Below are 20385 nucleotides of genomic sequence, written 5' to 3'. Positions count from 1 at the left end.
CTTGAAAAACTATCTCTCAAATTTTTTCAAATTTTTTTGACTGCCCAGTTCGGAAATATGATTTTTTTTCAAATTGTTTCGTTTTTTTACAATAACTGGAGTTCTACTCATCCGATTTCGATTTAGTAGGGAGCAAAATTTTCCATTTTTCACCACCTATAAGAATGTTTTATTTTCATTTTTCCAATCTTTAGATGCTCGAAATAACGAATTTTCGAAAAAAAAAGTTGAAAAACTTGAATTTTACCAGTTACGTCACGGTCGATTATTTTAATTTTTTTTTCAGTAATTCTTACAATGAAAACGAAAATTTTGAGCCGTCATACATGTTGGGTTCCATCCAAGATCTATTTTGTTAATAATTTTTTCTTTTTAAAATTGCGAAAATTTGGTGAAACCGCCTTAAAACGATTTTAATTATGTATCGAAAAAATATGTAATATATAGGTATATATTTAAATTAACTTCATACTGTTTATAATCAAAGTCAACCAATGACATTTTGGGCTATTTTGACCGAATTCGCGGAATTTTTAGAATAAAAAATTGAAAATAAAATAGATCTAAGACGAAACCCAACATGTATGACGGCTCAAAATTTTTGTTTTGATTATACGAATTACTAAAAAAAAAAAATAATCAACTGTGACGTTTTGAGTTAGATCACCCACCGCATTAATCCTGGGTGATCTAACATGTGACTAGTCCCTGGGACTAGTCACAAATAGAAATAAGCTTTCCTTTCCTAGGGCCGTCGTACCCTATGTTGACCGGCTAACTGTCGCGTGGGATTCACTCAAGTTGCGAATGATGAGGGAATTGGAAGGTATTGTACCGAAGATAAATACACGATTAACTGGTAAAAGCATGGTATATTTAACTCAACTACTAACTACGGTACACGACAGTGTTATTGATAGGTTCGGTAAACGCGTTATTAAGAGATCGGACTTAGACTTATGAGCTTGGAGATCCGCTCCACTTCGCTCCCGATCGTACTCTGACTCTGAAGGACTCCTCAAAACTTGGCAAAGCCCCAATTCGCTGAGTTAAGCAGTCTCACGGTTTTCTCCACCAACACTGTCTCGTGTCATCATTGACAGAGACTCAAACAGTCAAACAGTTCATCGTTCTGAACTGGACTCCTGAAAAACCGTGGGACTGCTTACCACGGTGTCCAAATGACACCGTGGGATTGCTGACCAGTGTCTGGATGACAGGAAAGAGAAATCATATTTCTCGTTCCCACCGTCCAGCATTATATTATTATTTTATATAATTACTAACTAAATCGACGTATTGATCGATCCCAATACGTCACAAAACCGTGACGTAATTAGCCAAATTCAAGTTTATCAATTTTTTTTTTCGTTATTTCCAGCATCCAGAGATCGGAAAAAATTTGTACAAAAAACATTCTTATAGGTCGTGAAAAATGGAAAATTTTGATCCCTAATAAATCGACATCGGATGAGTAGAACTCGAGTTATTGTAAAAAAAAACGAACAATTTGAAAAAAAAAAATATCTCTGAACTGGGCTGTCGAAAAAATCTTAAAAAATTTGAGAGATAGTTTTTCAAGCCCCCCAATCGTAGAAAAAATCGCCATCAATTTTCAAGAGGGTGAGGGTCAACCGTTGACTCATTTGGCATGGAATACCTCATATAGAATTCATATACATTATACATGGGCTCTTACGGAGAATTTTTTGTTTAGCCCGAAACCGCGTCATCATCCGAGCAGATAATATAGTTTCATGCTAATTTGAAAAATTGCAATAAGTGCTCACGTATAAGAAAAGTTAAGGATATCCAAGTGCTGTGGCTATTTTTTTTTTCAGTGAAATGCTTTTCTACTTTTGTAGTCGAAGATCAGTTTTCATTTGACCCTCAATTGACCCTAAGACTCTGGACATTTGACAATGATTTTATTACACGGACGAAAAAATTTAATAGAAAAGCCTATCGAATTCGTTAGAAAATTCTATTGAATTTCTATTGAACTGTTCTATTAGTTTTGGGCCGATTTTATTGAAATGTTCAATAGAAAATATGCAATAGAAAAAGTCAATAGAAGTCAATAGAATTTTTCTATATAATTTATTCTATTGAGATATTTTCTATAGAATTTCCTCGGCTCACATTTTCCAAGTTTTTTCGTTTGATTTTCTTGGTGAGAAAAAAAATAGAATGAAAAAACTTTGAAAATTTGAGTCGGGCAAATTCTATAGAAAATATCTGATAAGAATAAGTTATATAGAAAAATCGAATTCTGTTGACTTTTTCTATTGAATGTTTTCTATTGAATATGTTGATAGAATCAGCCAAAAACTAATAGAAAGTTTAATAGAAATTCAATAGAATTTTCTAACGAATTCGATAGGTTTTTCTATTAAATTTTGTCGAGCGTGTACTTAAACTTTGCAGATCTGAATCTCAATATTAAACCGTTAGAAAACATTGTAAAAATCTAAAAAAAATTAGAAAGTTCACTGTTGGAGGAAGATTGAGAAAATAATTTGCAAAATTAAGAGCATTTTTTGTAAATAATTTAGAAAGAATTTTCCACCGTAAAACTAATTTTTTTGGAATCGTAACAAATTTATTCATAGTCAGAATTTTTCCAGGAATCGCTTTCATGCCTAAGAAAATAAGGTCTCCGAAAGTTTAAACAATTTCAATTATTTATTTATAAACAACGAATGTTAAAAAAAATAACGATTCGTTGTAAAATATAATTTAAATGATGCCGAATATTCATGACTTTTTTTCAAATTTACCCCACTGTAAAAGCTACTTGGATATGCTTAAATTCGACGTTCATGGTTTGTAAACAAAATGTAGAAAAGTTCGAAAAAAATCAGACATTACCTGACAACTACGATGAATATTCGATAAAAATTTCGATTCAATGTAATTGCTTTTTGTCACAGATGAAACCCCTTAAGGTTATTTCTCTAGTACGTCAAAGATAGTTACAGAAATATAAAAAAATTTAGCTTGCGTTAATTTGATGCTAGAACAAAATTCAGTAAGTTTCAAATCGTTTAGATCCCTCCTGCAGAAGAAAATTGGAAATAAAATTAACATATGTCCTTGTGCAAAATATAAAAAAAATCTAACTTCGTAAAAAATAATTACAAAAATCTAAAACTACTCTGACACAACAAGGAAAAATGTAAACAGAATTTAGCGAAAAAATAGCGATTATTGAGTGCCTCGCCTTTTTTGCTATATTATCTTAAAAAAATATAACGAAACAGTAGAATCTCACGTTGAGATCCCCTTAGTGACCCAAATTTTTTCAAACACATTATGTGGGAAACTTCAATTTCTGAGAACTAGAATGGTGTATAATACAGAAACAGTTTTAAAGGGTGTTGTCTTACAAATGTTGTTGTTTTACTAACGACCGTCATATGAACATATATATTTTCCGACTAAAGTACCGGAACATTTATGGGGCATTCTATGCCAAGTCAACCATCAAGGTTGTTAATGAATACCATATTAAAATTATGGGGAAAAATTGTATATTCTCATCACCCTTCAGAAGAGATAAAAGTCCATTCATTTCCGATTGGCCCTTACTGAAAATTGAATTTGAAAAATAAAAAAATAGCACAATGTGTTATTAAATACCTCTACGGTATTGTCGTATTTTTATTCGGCAACTACTTGAAAAAACAAAAAGAATCGTTTTTTATTCATTCAAATCAATTTATTTGATGGTAAGATTAATTCCTGAAAATTTACAGAAATCATTGCTTTGTATAGTGCTTGGTTTTGAACATGGCAATTAACGTTTATAAGATAAAAAAATCAAGGTGGTTGAGTTCGCATGGCACATCGTATTTTAGTATAAACACTAATTAACATTTCGAATATCGAAAAAACGACTCGTAAAAAAGTTTTTCCGATTATATCATATCAGTAGGGAAGTAGTCAAACGGTCTAAGTCAATTCCATTCTAGCGCCAGTTCTCGATGAATATCTCAAATCCTAACGGAGTTAGCAAAATTTTTCTACAAATCTTTTTTGTAAAGAAAAGTTAAGACTATCGAAAAAGATATTATACAACAAAAACTCAACTAGGAGTTAAATCGACTTAAACCGATTGACCACATCACTATTGATATATATTTCTCCCTTAAGGATATCCAAGTATATTTTACAGTTTAAAACAGACCATACTATAGATTCAATCATTTTCAATCATCAAATGTATCAATTAAATTGCGTAAGAAAAATTGGAAAAAAATCATGAATATTCAGCATGATGCAAATTACATTTTGCCCAGAATTATTATTTTTTACAACATTCGTTGTTTATACATAAATTATTGAAATTGTTGTCTGAATTGTTGTTGAAATGAAATCGATGTCTGGTAAAATTCTGAATATGAATGAAATTGTTACGATTCCGGACAAATGATTTTTAGGGTGGAAAATCGATTGTTTATAAATTATTCATAGAAAATGCTCGTAATTTTTAAAAATTTCTATTTCCAAATTATTCCATCAATCTTCTTTCAAAAGTAAACTTTCTAATTTTTTTTTCAGATTTTTGGTTTTCTAATGTTTAATATTGAGATTCAAATTTAAACCTGCAAAGTTTAAATAATAAAGTCATTGTAAAATGTCCGGAAACTTAGGGTCAACTGGAGCTCAACCGAAAGCTCTCATGTTCGACTACAAAAGTAGAAAAGCATTTCACTGGAGAAAAAATGGCTAAAGTTCTTGGATATCTTTAAAAATGGCCAAGCCCGTAAAAAAATAAACTCCTGAACCTAATAACGTCCATACTAAACATTAAAATGATGTAAAATTCTAATGGACGACACAAAATGTAAAGAGAATGCCTCAAGAAATTTGCAAGACAATTCTTTTTGCGCTACGGCTACGTTAAATTTCGGAAAAATGTGGACGCGATTACAGAGAACTTTCTACCCAACGCATGAACTCTCTTGCGTATTTTTTTTCAACCGGCATCCTTGTATTCATCTTTGTCCGCTGTGTATATAGACTCCGTTACGCCCGAGATAAAACAATGCGAAGTAAAAAAAGTTAGTTGGAGGCAACACCAGAAGAAACTCACAGACAGTTGCAATAAGACTGAGGACTGCTTCACGTAGGGAATGGGATGGAAAAAAAATTGGCTAAAAACCCTGTAAAACTACTTGCGGAGTAATGAATGGTAATTGACTAATTATGTGAATTTTAATTATGTATTTTATGTTTTTAGGCTCATCGTGAGCGCTGGGGTTGTTCACCTCATCAGCATAGCATTAGTCGGCTGGGGATCAGGGAGAGCCAAAGACGATCGTCTCGAACCTATTCCTGCTCTTGAGGAGAAAACTGCTGCTGCCATAATGCTTTATTAGACCACAATTTATTATCAAAATTATCAAAATTTTGCCATTCAAGGACGATTTCCATTTTAATCGCAGTGATTCCGTCTGGAAATCCCACAAACACGATTGCCAAGTTGAATTAAGCATCAAATGATGCTATTTATGCCTAACGATATATGTACAACTCTTTTCATTAGAATAATTTAGTCATGAATTGACTTTTTCAATGATGAATTGTTTGCCGCAAGTTGTATGTGATTATCCCAATTTTCTCTCTGGTAACTGCATTCTTCCATTCGTATCGAGTAAATACTTATATGATACATAAAGTGTGCGAATCTGCTGTGCTTAGATGATGAAATAATGCTTTTGTGAAAACCTATGTAAGACCGTGTAAATAGAAAGTCCAATGTGAGACAATCATTATCACGTTCAGTAGAATAATTAAATTATTACGTAAATGTTAGGATTATTTTTGGAGCTGTATTTTTATCTGATAATAAAATAAAACGAGAAAATGATTTTTTATCTGATTTTTCCATTAATAGGGAACTCATTGTTTATAGATGTAGAATGACCGTCATTTTCCCTTTCACTCAGGTCGGACGTAAATGACCGGTTTCTGACCGTTTTCTAACTCGCAAATTGCGGGTCATCTGTATAAGAGCAGTTCCACGCCAAAACGGACACCTAAAAAGTTCGATGTCGCGGAATTTCTTGCTGATTTTTTCTTGGAAAGTTGAGCATTAGACAAACATTTTGAAAAAAAAAAGTCGAAAATATTAATAATTACGGGAGTTATGATTTTTTGAAATTCCCTTATATTTTTTTGATGAAATTTTTTTTCCGTCCCGGCGGGCGCAAAGTTACATTTCCCTCCCGCGAAGCGGGAGGGAACTCTGACTTTGCGCCTACGCAGAGACGGAAAATCACGTTCTAACCACGGGAAGTAAAATAAAGGACCCGCAGCCGCGTGCTTAATGATGATAACCTGAGAATAGTATATTTCTAACCTAGGGAGGGAAAATAAAGGATCCTCTGTCGATGTTCAATTGAAAAATTCATCAATTCTTGAAATAATAGGATTAACAGCGATTTCTGATCATTTTTAGTAGTTTGCTTATTTTAAAAAATCATATCTGCCAAACTACTGCAAAGTACTGACTTTAATTGACGCCAAAATATTCGTCATTTAATCGATGATTTTTGATGAAAATTTCAGATTTTTAAAAAATTAGGTTTTTGAGATAATCGCGATTGAAAAAAAAACACGTTTTGTGGCATAAACCCCGTAAACCTGAAGGGAATGGAATGAGTGGCGTCTCATTTTGAAGATTTTTTCATGTTTTTTAAGTGTGTTGAAGAGAAATTTGATAGCTTTAATCTGGGCTCGGATATTAATGATAATCTGAGAAAAAAAATTTCATCAAAAAAATACAAGGAAATTTCAAAAAATCATAACTCCCGCAACTATTCATATTTTCAACTTTTTTTTTCAAAATGTTCGTCTAATGCTCAACTTTCCAGGAAAAAATCAGCAAGAAAATCCGCGACATCGAACTTTTTAGGTGTCCGTTTTGGCGTGGAACTGCTCATAAATGGAAATTGATGGTCAAAATTTATTCGGTCATTTTATGCTTGTGGCCAAAAGGCATTTTTTGTTTATCATATGGCCAGATTATCGGCGCGGTAATTTCCGGTCATGACCGTGATCATTGGCGGTAATTTTACTGGTAATTTTTGTCACTTACATCTCTATTATTGTTACGATTGTAAAAATAAAAGATGAACATTCCTGGATAATCCCCACATTTCGTGGCTTTTAAAATCTTCAAGATATTTTCGAAGAGCTATATTATTAAATCTGATTCGATTTCAAGTTGAATTCTAAGTCGGTTTTGAGGAATTCAACTTCAGGGTGAATTTTTCATAATGAAATCTCTACAAAAATCTTGTTAGTAGAATTAAAAAAAGTCCCTACATATTCACCTGTAATGTCCAAAATTTTGTACGAGAAACTTTAAGGCTAGAATAATTTTATGTGAAATCATTAAGAACCAAACCAACAATTGTAAACTAAATTGAGTGCATTTCATCACTTGAACTCGATTAAAAATTCCAAAGACATTGGAATCGAGTTCAAAAGTGATGAAATGGCACACTCAGCATGCCCCAATTACCCAATACTAAGATTCGCACGCGAAGGAACGATTGCAAACAGATTAATTAAGACCCCAAAAACCGAATGAACTACTTCCCCATAAAAATCAAGAGTGGGAAAAGTCATACGACATTTTCCACCAATTAAAAATGGACTCGTTTGAGCCCATGTGACAAGTGACCCCAAAATTCATATAAAAATGTCAGAAAAACCAAAATTAAAGTCTTGAAGCAGCGACGGAGCAGTAACAATTCTGGTGGAAATAGTTAATTTAATCGGTCCGGTTTTTCAATCCTTCCTTCGACTACACAGGATAGTACTGAATTAATAGTAAGTTACGAACAATTGAAATTATCCGGGAATAAAATTTCTTTAACCGAGAGTGGTGACTTTTCTTGCAAATAAGGAATTCGTTTATTGTAACGCGTTGTGGACAGTCTCAACCAAACTCTTAAAAATCTTCAACTTCAACTGCCAAAAATTCATTAAAATATCAACGAGTAGAAGAAAGTGTTTCCGTGAAAGTATCCATAATAGCCTTTAGCGCGACTAATTGCTGGTGAGGAAATTACGGATTTACCCAAGGATCTACAAGTACATCGAATAATTTATAAATAACAGACCGAATTGTGAGTACCAAAATTTGTAAACTCAAATTTGAATCCTTCAGATAATTCCAGGGATAGGAATTTTAGCTACCTAGATTTCGGTAAAATCACGCTCATGATTTTGTAAACCAAACAGTTATACAAAATATATCTAAATTCAAATTTGATTCTCATTACAACTCCAAATGTCTTGATTAGAAATTTGTCTCAACTTAAGCCCTATCCCTAAATCAAGCCCTTTTTCCTTATATTTTAAACAAAGGTAAGAGTATAAAACTTTGCGTCGTCCAATAATTATAAAATTCAATAATTTTAGCTTTGATTTTAATGTGACAATTAAAACATGTCCATTCGACGCTAAAATCCTTCTCTGGACATAACAACTAAAATTTCATGGCGCAGTCGGTAGGACACGCCTGAGTTCCCAATACTCTTATCTTTTTAATATTCTGAAATTTTTGAAACCCATTCNAAGGTGACAATTAAAACATGTCCATTCGACGCTAAAATCCTTCTCTGGACATAACAGCTAAAATTTCATGGCGCAGTCGGTAGGACACGCCTAAATTTCCAATACTCTTATCTTTAAATTTAAATTCCCATAAATTCACGTAACCTATTCTCAATTAAAATTAAAATTTTAGCATTGAGAAACTTCATTTTAAATTTCAATAAATTTGAGTTTTTCTTTAAAATCATTAGAAATAAAAAATTTTCTTCCGTTTCTCAATTTTTATTGGAAATTAGCAATTTGAGAATTTTTAAAGTTGTAGTTCATCAACATTTTAGCTTCTAAGTCTAAAAACTGAATCGTGGATAGAATTGATTATTCTCGTTTTCCATTTTCGCCACAAAACTTAATTAAACTGTCACTTTATCACGGGCCATTGAAATACCTGAAAAAATTATCATTTGAACTTGCTTTAATTTAATTAAATCTACATGTTGGTTCCGATTATACGGAACCAATTGTATCGTTTGGTTAACGAGAATGGTTGAGAAAAACTGTTATGTTGTACTCAACGGCATATTCTAATATCAATGCAGACTTTTCTCAACAAAATGAGCTAATATACATAATGGAGGCCCTTCATGTCTTAACATGTGTAATGTTATGCATTCATATCTGTCTATACAAAATGTAATTCCCATATTCTTATTACACGATGTACATACTGAATCCCCTATAGAACAATCCGTGATCGTGACACTGGTCCTTTTCCGGGTTTTCACGTTAATGTCTCTCTTCCTGTTTGATGAACCTTCTGTTTTATACTCATTCGACAGCCTATTAAATAAACCTCAAATTGATACGTGAATCATTTCATTCTAATCATTTTTCATTAAGTTATGGCACAGTTAGGCAGAAATTGGTTTTTCGTGCTTGTACGTCAAAATCAACTATGGCTGGATTTTGCGATTTGTTTACGTTAAACCAATCGAAATATTGATGTACCATCTTGAAGGGCATTATTCGTTCTACAAATTGTGATGTATTGAATGCAATTTGCTTGAATTTTATAAAGTTATTGGAGATTGTTTCTCTTTTGAACGTCGGTGTTAAAGTATGCTAATTCAATGATAAATCACAAAGTCGTTGGTACGGTCCGTACACACTCATCCCTAATCTATTTTCCCTCACAGATTATCTGGAACAGCCAACGCGATTTATAAAAATTTTGTGGAGAAGGGATAAAATGAAGTGACCAAGTGCAGAATTTTAAGATATAAGAGAACTTTATTAATAGAGGTATACCGATCTAGCAATATCGAACCTCATTGCTCACATACATAATCATCATTATCATAAATCCCTTAATTCAACTTCAATTTTTCCGGTCAGCTGTATCCCATTTATTACAAAGCATAATAAGAATGGTTAATTTGCTTTTGAAACAATACTCACAACTGAGATGAAGATGGAAAAAGAAAAATTCAAATAATTCTATACATTCGCACTCCTGTATCAATTAATAACGGTAAAAAGTCTGGCAGTAAAAAATGATTTTATAGCTTCGATTATAGTATTCGAATACTCCGGAAAAATCGAAGCGAATATATTCCCAGTGCTCAGACAAATTATCATAAAGATTATCTGAATTTTATTATTTTTCCTTTTTCAATATTAATAAATGAGACAAATTCTATTAGATTTTTAGCGTTTGACTACGCGCGACCAGCCTTCGTCCTCCGCCGCCTCTCGTCGCTCTTCACGTTTAGGTTTCTCATCTCGACGGTCACGATCGTCTCTCCTGGAAACAGACAAGATTATTTTTATAGTTCTTAAATAAGCTTCCTGTTTCATTCGCAGGAATATTTTAACGGCCAAGTGGTCAACCATGATCCATGAATTTTAAACCATTTGGTAACTTTAGCTTTAGCATGATTTCAGTTTTTCTTGAATTCTACATGCTCAAAATATTCCTGTGGAATTGCACCCATTGAATTGAATATTGACAATTTCGAATTGTACAATATGGAATTCAGATTGCGCAATGTGTATTTGGGTTGATGAACTTCAAGTTAATAGAATTCAATATGTATATCGTGTAATGACAGTGTGATGATTACAATCGCTGTGGAAAAAGCGTCAATCCAAAAAATCAAATGTTTCAAAGATGGAGGAATTCCATTGTGAGTATGAGGTCCTTTTGCAGAGAAAATGTCAGATCTTGTTTGTATCTCGTAGTATAAAAAAATGTGTCGAAATTAGCAATGTCACATAGTAGAGATGCAAATGCGTCACATGACTCGTCATATGATGGTCACGTGATGAGGGGTATCCCGTTAATAGATCCCGGAAAAAAGACCCTTCGCCTTTTGATCCCGGGAAAAAGATCCTTTTGCAATGAGATCCGTTACAAAAAGATCCTGCAGCAATAAGATCCTTTTTAATTCGTTTTGGGTTCCAATGATTGTTAATTATGTTTCTAGGTCGTAGGAGTGGGTTCGTGGTTTCTGTTATTTATATTTTTCGGCTTTTCATAAATAATGTCGTGTTTTATTCACTTTAATGTCACGTATTTACATATTATTACATAACAAACAACAATCATTGTCATGAAGAACAATTACGGCATGTTGTCTGTCCCGTTGACATCGAGCTACTGGTTAGTGTGCTGGCTTGCCCGATTCTTTCGGGAATTGGTAATGTTATTGGTGGGAATTTGAGACGTGTGTGAGGTTGCGAATGTGAAGGATCGATTATTCTAGTTGTTTACATTCTCAATTTTGTATAGTGGGGATTTGAGACATTCGCGAAGCCATGCACCGTAATTATCGATTACCTGAGGTGTTTATATTCTGAATATGAATTGCTTCTTGTGGTTGTTGATGTGTTAGTGTAGACATATCTCTGTAGGATTAGAAAAATTGAGGGTTTTTGGAGAGGATCTTTTCGGTGAGGATCTTTTTGTTGAGGATCTTTTTGTTTGGGGATCTTTTTGTCGCGGGATTTTTTTGGGGGATCTTCCCCTTGGGGACCTTTTGACATGGACTCGTGATGAGGCATTTATGACGGCCGTCACAATTTGCCAAAACAATATGACAGTCATTTTTCATTTATATTTTCATCGATATAAATGCAAATTCATTTTTCCTTTATCAATTGTTATTTGAATTCAGTCCGTATCAGCCTAAAGTGCACTGTGAAACGAAAATCACGCTCATTTTTTATCTCTATGGATGAAACATTATTTTAATTAATGGCCGTCACCAATTAGAAATTAGTTATGACCGTCATTATGCATCTATATGTCCCATTCCGTCAAATATCGTACGAGACTTCAAAATTTTCGACAATTTTTTTTGGTATTCTCGATACTTATGTATAGAAAAAAAAGATTTATCGGCTAGCAGAGATGCCGCGGCTTAGAGGTGCTCCGCGTGATTAAACGTTTTAGACTCAAAATTCGCTCTTATTTAACGTGTTTATAAATGTTTAGAAAGAAAATTCAACATATAGTTTTTAATCGGAAATTTTCCGAATTAAAAAAAAATGGTAGTCATTTTGTTGCTCCACTTCAACTTCATGGTGAAAATCGAAATATAAAGTTTCAAACGTTGATTTCAGTCGGTTCCACACTTTCTTCCCTAAATCGGATATTTTTTCCGGAAAATTCAGAAAATTTCCGATTGCAATCATCTCTGAAAAATGTGCGCTCATATGCTGTAGAGCTGAAAGAGAAATAAAAACCAAAAAATGAATCTTTCGAAAATTGATTTCTCACGATCTTTGGGTAAATATTAAGAAAGAGGGCCCCACCACCGATCTTTCTCAAAACTTAACCATCGGATCGGTGGTGGGGCCCTCTTTCTTAACAGTTACCGAAAATTGTAATTACAAGATTTTAATTTTTTTTCCGGCTGTACGGCACACGAGCACATATTTTTCAAAGATCATTTCGATCAGAAGTTTTCGGAATATTTCAAGAAAAAGATCAGATTTAGGAGAAGTGAGGAACAGGCTCGAATCAACATTTCAAGTTTCAATTTTCACAATGAAGTTTGAAGTGAGGGAACAATATGACCAGCATTTTTGAAAGTTCAGAAAATTCCCGATCCAAATCTGTTTTGAATTTTTGTTTTCAGCATTTTTTTAATATGGTAAATAAGAGCGAAGAATTTCGGGTTTAAACCACTTAATTACGCAAAGCGCCTTTAATTAAGCCACACGATCTGTGCTAGGCGGGAAATCCTCGTTTCTAGATATAAGTATTGAGAAGAACCAAAAAAAAATTATCGAAAATTTTGAGGCCAAATCTCGTACGATATTTGGCGGAACAGCCCATATCGATAGTTTGAACAACAATTTGCTTGCAAATTATTTGTGATCATCATTTTTAGTTAGAAAATTTGTGCGTCACATGACCTTAATTTCTGACTATTTTGATAAGGTGTGACTAGAGATGCAAAATGACCACTATTTTTTCAAAAATGACGGTCATTTTGCATCTCTAGTCGCACCGTATCAAAATAGTTGCATATTTCAAAAGACCTATTCTGCCTCGTTCTGTTCCGCTTTAGCACTTTCCCACGAATCTGAAGAATTATCGAAATGGAATGGATTCTTACTCGTCACGCTTGAGTGCTGGATCGCGTGGTGAGTCGTGACTCTCTCGATTGCGCCAGGAGCCCTCCGTAGATGCAGAGGAGCGTTGATATCTGGGTCTGTCATCATCACCACCACGTCGAAGTCCGTCTGAACGTTTTGGTGGGCCTCTCTCTGCTAGCCTATCGTCACGCCTATCATCTTTACGGAAATCGCTTCGCCTATCATCCCCATCACGTCTCTCATCCCTGCGATCATCTCCACCACGTCTCCAAGTTGAGCCCATATTACGAATGGGAGCCTTCTCAAACCTTGAATCTCTCTCCTTATCTTTGTTGAAGCCACCCCACTTGCTTGGCGCTCGATCGTCCTCCCTGCGTCTGCGATCGTCATCTCTGTCATCTCTAGGTTTGACTTCATCTCTGGGCTCACTCCGCCAGGAAGACAATTCAGTTGGCTTCTCACGTTCGCGGTCCTTGAAGCCCACGCGTTCTGGACGAGCAGAGCGTTCGCGATCAGTATTGTCTCCTCGTCTCCAGGTCGAAGGTTCAACATGCTTACGTCTTTCTTCCTCCAGTTTACGTTCGATTTCCATTTCCTTCGCCCTGATGATTTCAGCCTGTTTTGCAAGTTTCTCCAACCTCTCAGCCTCTTTAGCAGCCTCCTCCTCCCGCCTGATTCTGTCCTCCTCCTCGCGCTTAGCTCGCTCCTCCTCCATGCGCTTCCTCTCCTCCTCCTGCTTGATGCGAAGTTCCTCCTGATACTTTCGTTCGGCAGCTTCAGCCTTCTCCCTCTCCCACTTCTCTCTCCTCTCAGCTTTCCTCTGGGCCTTCCTCTCCTGGAGGCGTTTGGCCCGTTCCTCATTGAATTTAACCTCAAACTCGGCCAATTTCTCGAGATATGCATTCTTGCGTTCTGAAAGAATTTTCGACAGGAAAAGTTCAGCGTCTTCTTTCATTTTCAGCATGCGCTCACGAGTTGCAACGGCTTGATTACGTTCTTCAATAGCAGCGAGGATTCTCTCCTCCTCCTGTTGTTCCCAGCATTGCTTGGCCAGCTCTTGCTGCTCCTCGACAGCCTTCTCCAACAGAGGAATCTCAGCAATTCTCTTGGCACGCTCCAGGTAATCAACCTTCTTCTCTTGTGATTTAAGTTTCTGCTGCATTTCACGACGCTCTTTCTGAAGCTCTTCAGCTTCTCTAGCAGCAATTTGCTCGGCGTCGAGTTTTTTAATCTCATCCTCATCGAGTTTCTTGAGGACCTTCTGTCCATGACTCGTCTGAGATATTTGCTGCATTTTCTCCTTCAGATGACGATCCTTGATCTGCTGAATCTCACTCTGCTGGCGTTTTCGTTCACGCTCCTCGCGCTCTTGCTCCAGACGCTTTTGCTCAGCCATCAATTGCTGACGATGGAGCTCCTCCTGTCGCCGCATCTCTTCCTCCTCGCGAATCGTATTGACACGCTCAATGTATTCCTTACGTTGTTCAATGATGACTTGCCTCTCAAGGATTCTCTGGTGCTCTTTGCTCTTCGTTTCATGGTAGAGTGCAACCATTGCATTACGTAATTTCTCACGTTCCTGTTTACGTTTGTTGGGGTTGATGACGTTGATGGCACGATGAAGAACAGTCGCCATGTTGACCAATTGACAACGGATCTGTTCTGATGGCATCGCCTGCAGGACTGGCCCATCTGGATGGTCCTCACGTTGTGCCTCACTCAGATCAACACCAAAGTGAATACAACGCTTTCCATGATCAATCCTAATCTGCATGTCGTTGTAGCGAACACAGTCGACTAAGAGACGCTCCAGGTGGAAGGCTGTAGTGAATTTAGCGAGTTCGATGAGTCGAGCGAATTGTATAGTCTGATAAACTTGGGACACTTGATGGACAAGACGAACGAGAGTGACATCCTGAAGCGCCGGGACGTATTGAGCAAGTGTACTGGTCTCGTCGACTTGGAGGGTTTGAATGACTGACTGAACGCGTGAGCACAGTTCCAACGGATGGAAGTCCACCTCCAGCCAGGAGTAGAGGTCCTGAAGTTGTGGTGACGCCAGGTTGACCACATTCAAGCGTACAATGTCTCTGAGGAGTGACGCTCGAGTTGGAGGCTGGCTAAGTCCAAGGAGAATGGCTAATTTCTGGGCTTTCTCCAGAGGAGATTTGTCAGTCTCGATGAAGCGATCGAATTCAGGATGAGCTGATGGCAGAGGAATTGAGAGCGTTGCTAAGAGAACTCTGTTAGCCATCCTCTGTTGCTCGTCAGGCGACATATTTTTCTTCATCTCTTTGGACAGCTGGAAGAGCTTGAAGAGTGCTGCTGCGTGGAAAAGATAGTTGCCAGCTTTCCAAAAGACCATTGCCAATTTCTGATAGTAATTGGCCATTGTTTTGGGGACTGGGAGCTTTTTGGAGAGATTCATCAGGCCGTGGATGTCCTCAGTGGCCTTGTAAGCCTCTTGCCACAGTTCCATTTGGATCGCTGAATCCAGTTGGATCAGACGAGTCTCGAGGTTGAGCTGTTGGGTCTCAGCTTTGTTCATGGAGACATTGGAAACCAGTTGGGGGAGCTTGCAGATTTCTTCCAAGTGTTTACGAAGCTTTTCGCAGAGTTTACGAAATTCAGTTTTACGGTTGTACTCGAGGCAGAATTGGAAGGCCATTCGAGCGATGTCGTGGTACAGGGTCTCCACATGGGCATTTGTTCTCAGCAATTCGAGGCACTGGCAGTAAGACTCCCAGAGGAATTTCACCCAGGGAGTCAAGATCGTTCGGTCACTTCGATCTTGAGCATCTTCTCCACTCACTGCTGACAGTAAAATACTCTCTGGGGTCGCTAGGTTGTCCAGGTCGTCGATGTCAACCACGGCCTGCTGACTCTGCTTCCTCGCAGCATTCGTCTTTTCCTCTGCCATACGCAGATATCCGCGAATTACATTCTCCAAACTACCGACGTTCACTGATTGAAACATGTTTCGGTATTGGAACAGACCCTCTTTGGCTATGTGGGATTTTTTCAGCTCCACGCACAGGTCCAAGTACTTGAACATTATCGGTTCCAGAACCGACTCTGACCAGCTGTACGTCCATTTCTTGTTTCGGAAGACTTCCTGAAGGGTATCGAGAGCTCTCGCTGGCTTACCAACCTCGATGAATTCTGGAAATACAACGATTCTATTTAGTTTCCGAATTCGTCAACTTGAAATCAATAGTCAAAGTTTATATTTTTCAAATTTAGTATTGAAGAGGACAAGCTATTACAGTTAATTTCACCTCGTCATCGGTTCTAAAATATGTAGAAATGCAAGAGAAATACAATGACAACTACGAATGACATTCCTCCAAAAATTTTGCTATGTCTTAGACAGCGAGATTTTTATGCAAAAACTAATGGTGAGGTGAACGCGACTGCGACCGTTTTGCCTTTTTTCTATTGCATTGATTATTTATTTTGGACTACAGGGCTCCGCCCCCTGCTCGCTCCGCTCACCCCGCCATCCGTGTGACCGAGCGGGTGTGACCGAATATGAAAATAGAAATTCATCGTTTCAATTGCCTTGAATTCAAGAGAAGAAATCCCAAAAGTAATCAGCATTTTTCTATCATATATATTTGAGAATATTGGGGGGAATTTTTTTAAAAGTTGTAGCTGAGAGTGCCCCCTATATGGAATCGAAATTCAGATGAAAAAAAAAAGCTGAACTTTGAAATTTTTTTGGGAATTCTGTACATGAAATTTCATTTCATGTACAGATGTGGTGGAATCGCTGGACATCCCCCCCTTATTTGTTCATTATATAGAGAGATATTGATGCTTCAAGAGTACAGAGAAAACAAATTTGTAGTTTCCAGAGGCAAGTCACTGATTTGAATAAGAAAATTCAAAAGAAAAACCCGAGGGGCTGGTCACTTTGGAAATCACTAGACTACTCGACTGGAAATCAAGGGAGAAATCACCAGAAATCACTAGAAATCGATTATTTCCCATTTCTGGCAGTGATTTCTAAGGAATGCTGGAAACGATCGGAAATCAGTATAAATCAGAAAGAAATCAGATAATTGTAGAAATAATTAAAAATCATCGATAACTCGAATCATGATATTTCGAGTGATTTTTTCGCATTCAGAAATCACCAGAATCTACTAGAAATAATGGGAATCCCGAAAAATCAAAAGACATTATGATTTCTAATTCTTATTGAGAAATCACTTAAGTCATTGAAGAAATCACGGGAAATCATCCCATTCTGGAAATCATTGAGCCAACCGATTGAGGAATGACCAGCCCCCTGGAAAAATCCCTAAAATTCGATTCCAAAAATTAACTCATTTCAAATGAAAAACGTTAAAAATCAAGAATCGTTGGATTCTCAAATCAAGAACCTTTACGTTCTTAAACTATGAACTTTCGAAAGCTATGTAAATTAATTTTAAACAAGAAAAAATCATCAATTCAAGAACAAGAATATTCTTCATCCAAGCACCTCAAGGTGCTTATTTAAGAAACCCAAAATTCTGAATTCTAGAAACGAGATTATCTATCCTCAGCTCGATAGTAAGCGAGCTATGAGCATTTCGCTCACGCAACGCTAGTCAACCTAAAGGTCCTCTCTGCACTGTGAGTGAGATACTAAAAAGAGCGCCCCTACTGACGGAGTAAGGATATTCACGTACTTTGACTATTTTTTCTCCAATGAAATGCTTTTCTACTTTTGTAGTCGAAAGTTAGAGCTTTCATTTAATCACCCCTTAACCCTCTAAGTTTCCGGACATATTACTCTGATTTTATTATTTCAACTTTGCAGTTCTGGCTTTGAATCTCGATATGGAACCGTCAGAAAACATTTTTAAAGTCTGAAAAAAATTATACTTTTGGAAGAAGATGCTGAAATAATTGAAGTTGCAATTTTTGAAAATTACGAGCATTTTTTATAAGTAATTTATAAACAATCAATTTTCCACCATAAAATTCATTTGTTTGGAATTGTAACAAATTTATTCATATCCAGAATTTTACGCGAAATCGATTTCATGCTAAAAAAATGAGGTTTCCAAAAGTTTAAACAATTTTAATTTTAATGATTTATTTATAAACAATGAATGTTAAAAAAAAACAATAATTCTGTGCAAAATAGAATTGTAATGACGCTATGTATAATTTTTTTCAAATTTTTCTCACGCAATTTAATTGACAATTTTGATGTTTGAAAATGGTTAAATCTATTGTGCGATCCGAACCAAATTGTAAAAAATACTTGGATATCTTTAAAATACGCCAAAATCTGGCTTATTTTCAGTGCAATTATACTGGATTTAAGTAAAAATTACTGGGATTGAAAACTTTCCTCAGATTTTTTGGAAAAATCTACTCAAAATAAATGGAAATTTCCCTTATTTCCAGAATTTTCGGCTTCCTAAATTTCGGCACAACAGAATTATGGAGAGCTGAAATTTTTACGAAAAACTATAAACTTTTTTTCTGTGTGAGAAAATGTGAAGAAACCGTTTTTGTAACTAGAAAATTAAAAAAAAATGTCTGTTGGAATTTTTTTCTGGAATCGCTCGTCTCAATAATTCAATCTTCAACAAGACCAGGAACGTTGTCCCGTTCTACATCTTACTCCATTATTTCACCCCACTGACCGAATAAGTCACTCCATGCACCTATATATCTGTACATATATATGAAGATATGGGTTATATAAACATATTTCATTAAATGAACCTCCATGTGCGAGCAAGAAAATCGCTATACGTACCTAATCAGTAAATGAAATGAGGATTAGTAAAATTTTGCTAAAGGGTTCGTGAAAAAATGAGAATTAGAATATTGGCGTTGTTGACTGACACGTTGACGTTCCATATTTTTTCAAACATAAAAATTATTGTTAAGAAAAAACATGAAAAAAAAATTTCAAAGAATCAAAGAACCTAATGATGATTGATATGTGAAAAAATCGCAGCATATATCCAGATGAATTGAATTTCTTCGTGCTAATGGTCCTATTCTAAAGTGGTGGAAAAGGGCAGATGTCACAGCGCATCGTCGCGAGCGAACGGTTAGGAATGCAATTGTTTTGCTGGGCTTTTCCCAAGACCATTGTAGATCATAAAACAATTCAAAGGAATTATCTAGCTCTCATCCACTCAATCGGAACACATGATGATAAAATGGGTCAGTGAATTTTGCCATCCTAAACGGCCATATTGCATTAGGGATGTGTTAAAAAATGAAGGGGAGCAGACATATCACTGTTGAAATAAAAGTGGACTCACCATTGGCCCGTTTCAGGGCGTTTTCGGGACGCTGCCCATATCTCGCCATTTTCATGAATTCTTTCCGGCTACTACACTTTGACACATGAAACAATGAAGCTGGAAGACTCCAATCACTTAACCGGTATCACTGAATATTAAAAAACGTGATTAACGTCGGAATGTCCTCGGGTGCACGAGCGACAATAACCGCGTGTACCGGATGAAAGGCGGTCACAAGGAAAAAATGGCTTCCCGTAATATGTGAGTCAAGTTGCATATGTATCGTGAAGAAAATGCAATTTTTATTGCTGCCAGTACCTATTCAAGAGGAAAAAAATTATATTGAATATTTTTTCACCTGCGAGGGACTAATTGTTCTTATTTTTTTACATTTTCATTTGGCAAAATTGTTTTTACTAGGGAAATGTTGTCCTACCGACGTTACCAGATGGACTGTAGCGCCTCGCGGGGTTCAGGTCACGACGCCCAAATGCGGAATATCGAGTGCACCAACTACTGAAACTCAATTCTCTAGAATACGGTAGTCGCTTGCAGGGTTGGGCATATCTCGCAGATGGAAGTTTATGACGTGACATTGTCAAATACCGGTAATTTACCTCTGGGGCGTCAAAAATGTCAAAAAGTGTCAGAAAGCTCTTTACAAGGAAGCTAAGCTAAAAAGTCACAAGGGTCAAAAGTGAGAGGAACATCGGCCGGAAATCGTCAAGATCAAACGATCACGAGGGTTATACGCCAGGCGGTACAATTAAAAGGTTCCAACGGTCATAAAGTTTAAACAAAAAAAGCAAGTAGGTTCACAAGGGTCAAACAGGTCACTAGGTCACGGCCTAGTTATCCTGATTGACCCTTATGATTTACCTACTTTGTGATTGTTTCTTGATCGTTTGTGATTTTCCTGCTTGCCTGCGTCTTAATTTTAACTCTT

General features: G+C 36.3%; 2 protein-coding genes across 2 annotated transcripts in view; one reads left to right on the top strand and one right to left on the bottom strand.

Moving 5' to 3' along the window:
- LOC107038650 overlaps positions 1–5862 on the top strand; it is a 36130-nt gene extending 30268 nt beyond the window's left edge. Inside the window, exon 6 of the mRNA XM_015257876.2 lies at positions 5246–5862. Within this exon, the coding sequence (XP_015113362.1) occupies positions 5246–5384 (139 nt within the window). The 3' untranslated portion in view covers positions 5385–5862. The remainder of the gene's footprint in view (positions 1–5245) is intronic.
- Positions 5863–9841: 3979 nt separating this feature from the next.
- Positions 9842–19869, bottom strand: LOC107040266 (eukaryotic translation initiation factor 3 subunit A). The gene is made up of 4 exons (XM_015260288.1): positions 19830–19869; positions 19458–19757; positions 13197–16338; positions 9842–10375 (listed from the first exon to the last, which is right to left on the bottom strand). Exons 2-4 carry the CDS (start codon positions 19510–19512, stop codon positions 10279–10281), a joined length of 3294 nt encoding a protein of 1097 aa, XP_015115774.1. The 5' UTR covers positions 19513–19757; positions 19830–19869; the 3' UTR covers positions 9842–10278.
- Positions 19870–20385: the final 516 nt, after the last annotated feature.

The sequence above is a fragment of the Diachasma alloeum genome, unplaced genomic scaffold (genome assembly GCF_001412515.2).
Source record: "Diachasma alloeum isolate Michigan unplaced genomic scaffold, Dall2.0 Dall_scaffold_00178, whole genome shotgun sequence".
Classification (NCBI taxonomy): domain Eukaryota; kingdom Metazoa; phylum Arthropoda; class Insecta; order Hymenoptera; family Braconidae; genus Diachasma; species Diachasma alloeum.
Note: the sequence above shows the minus strand (reverse complement) of the source record. Positions and strands in the feature narration are given on the sequence as shown.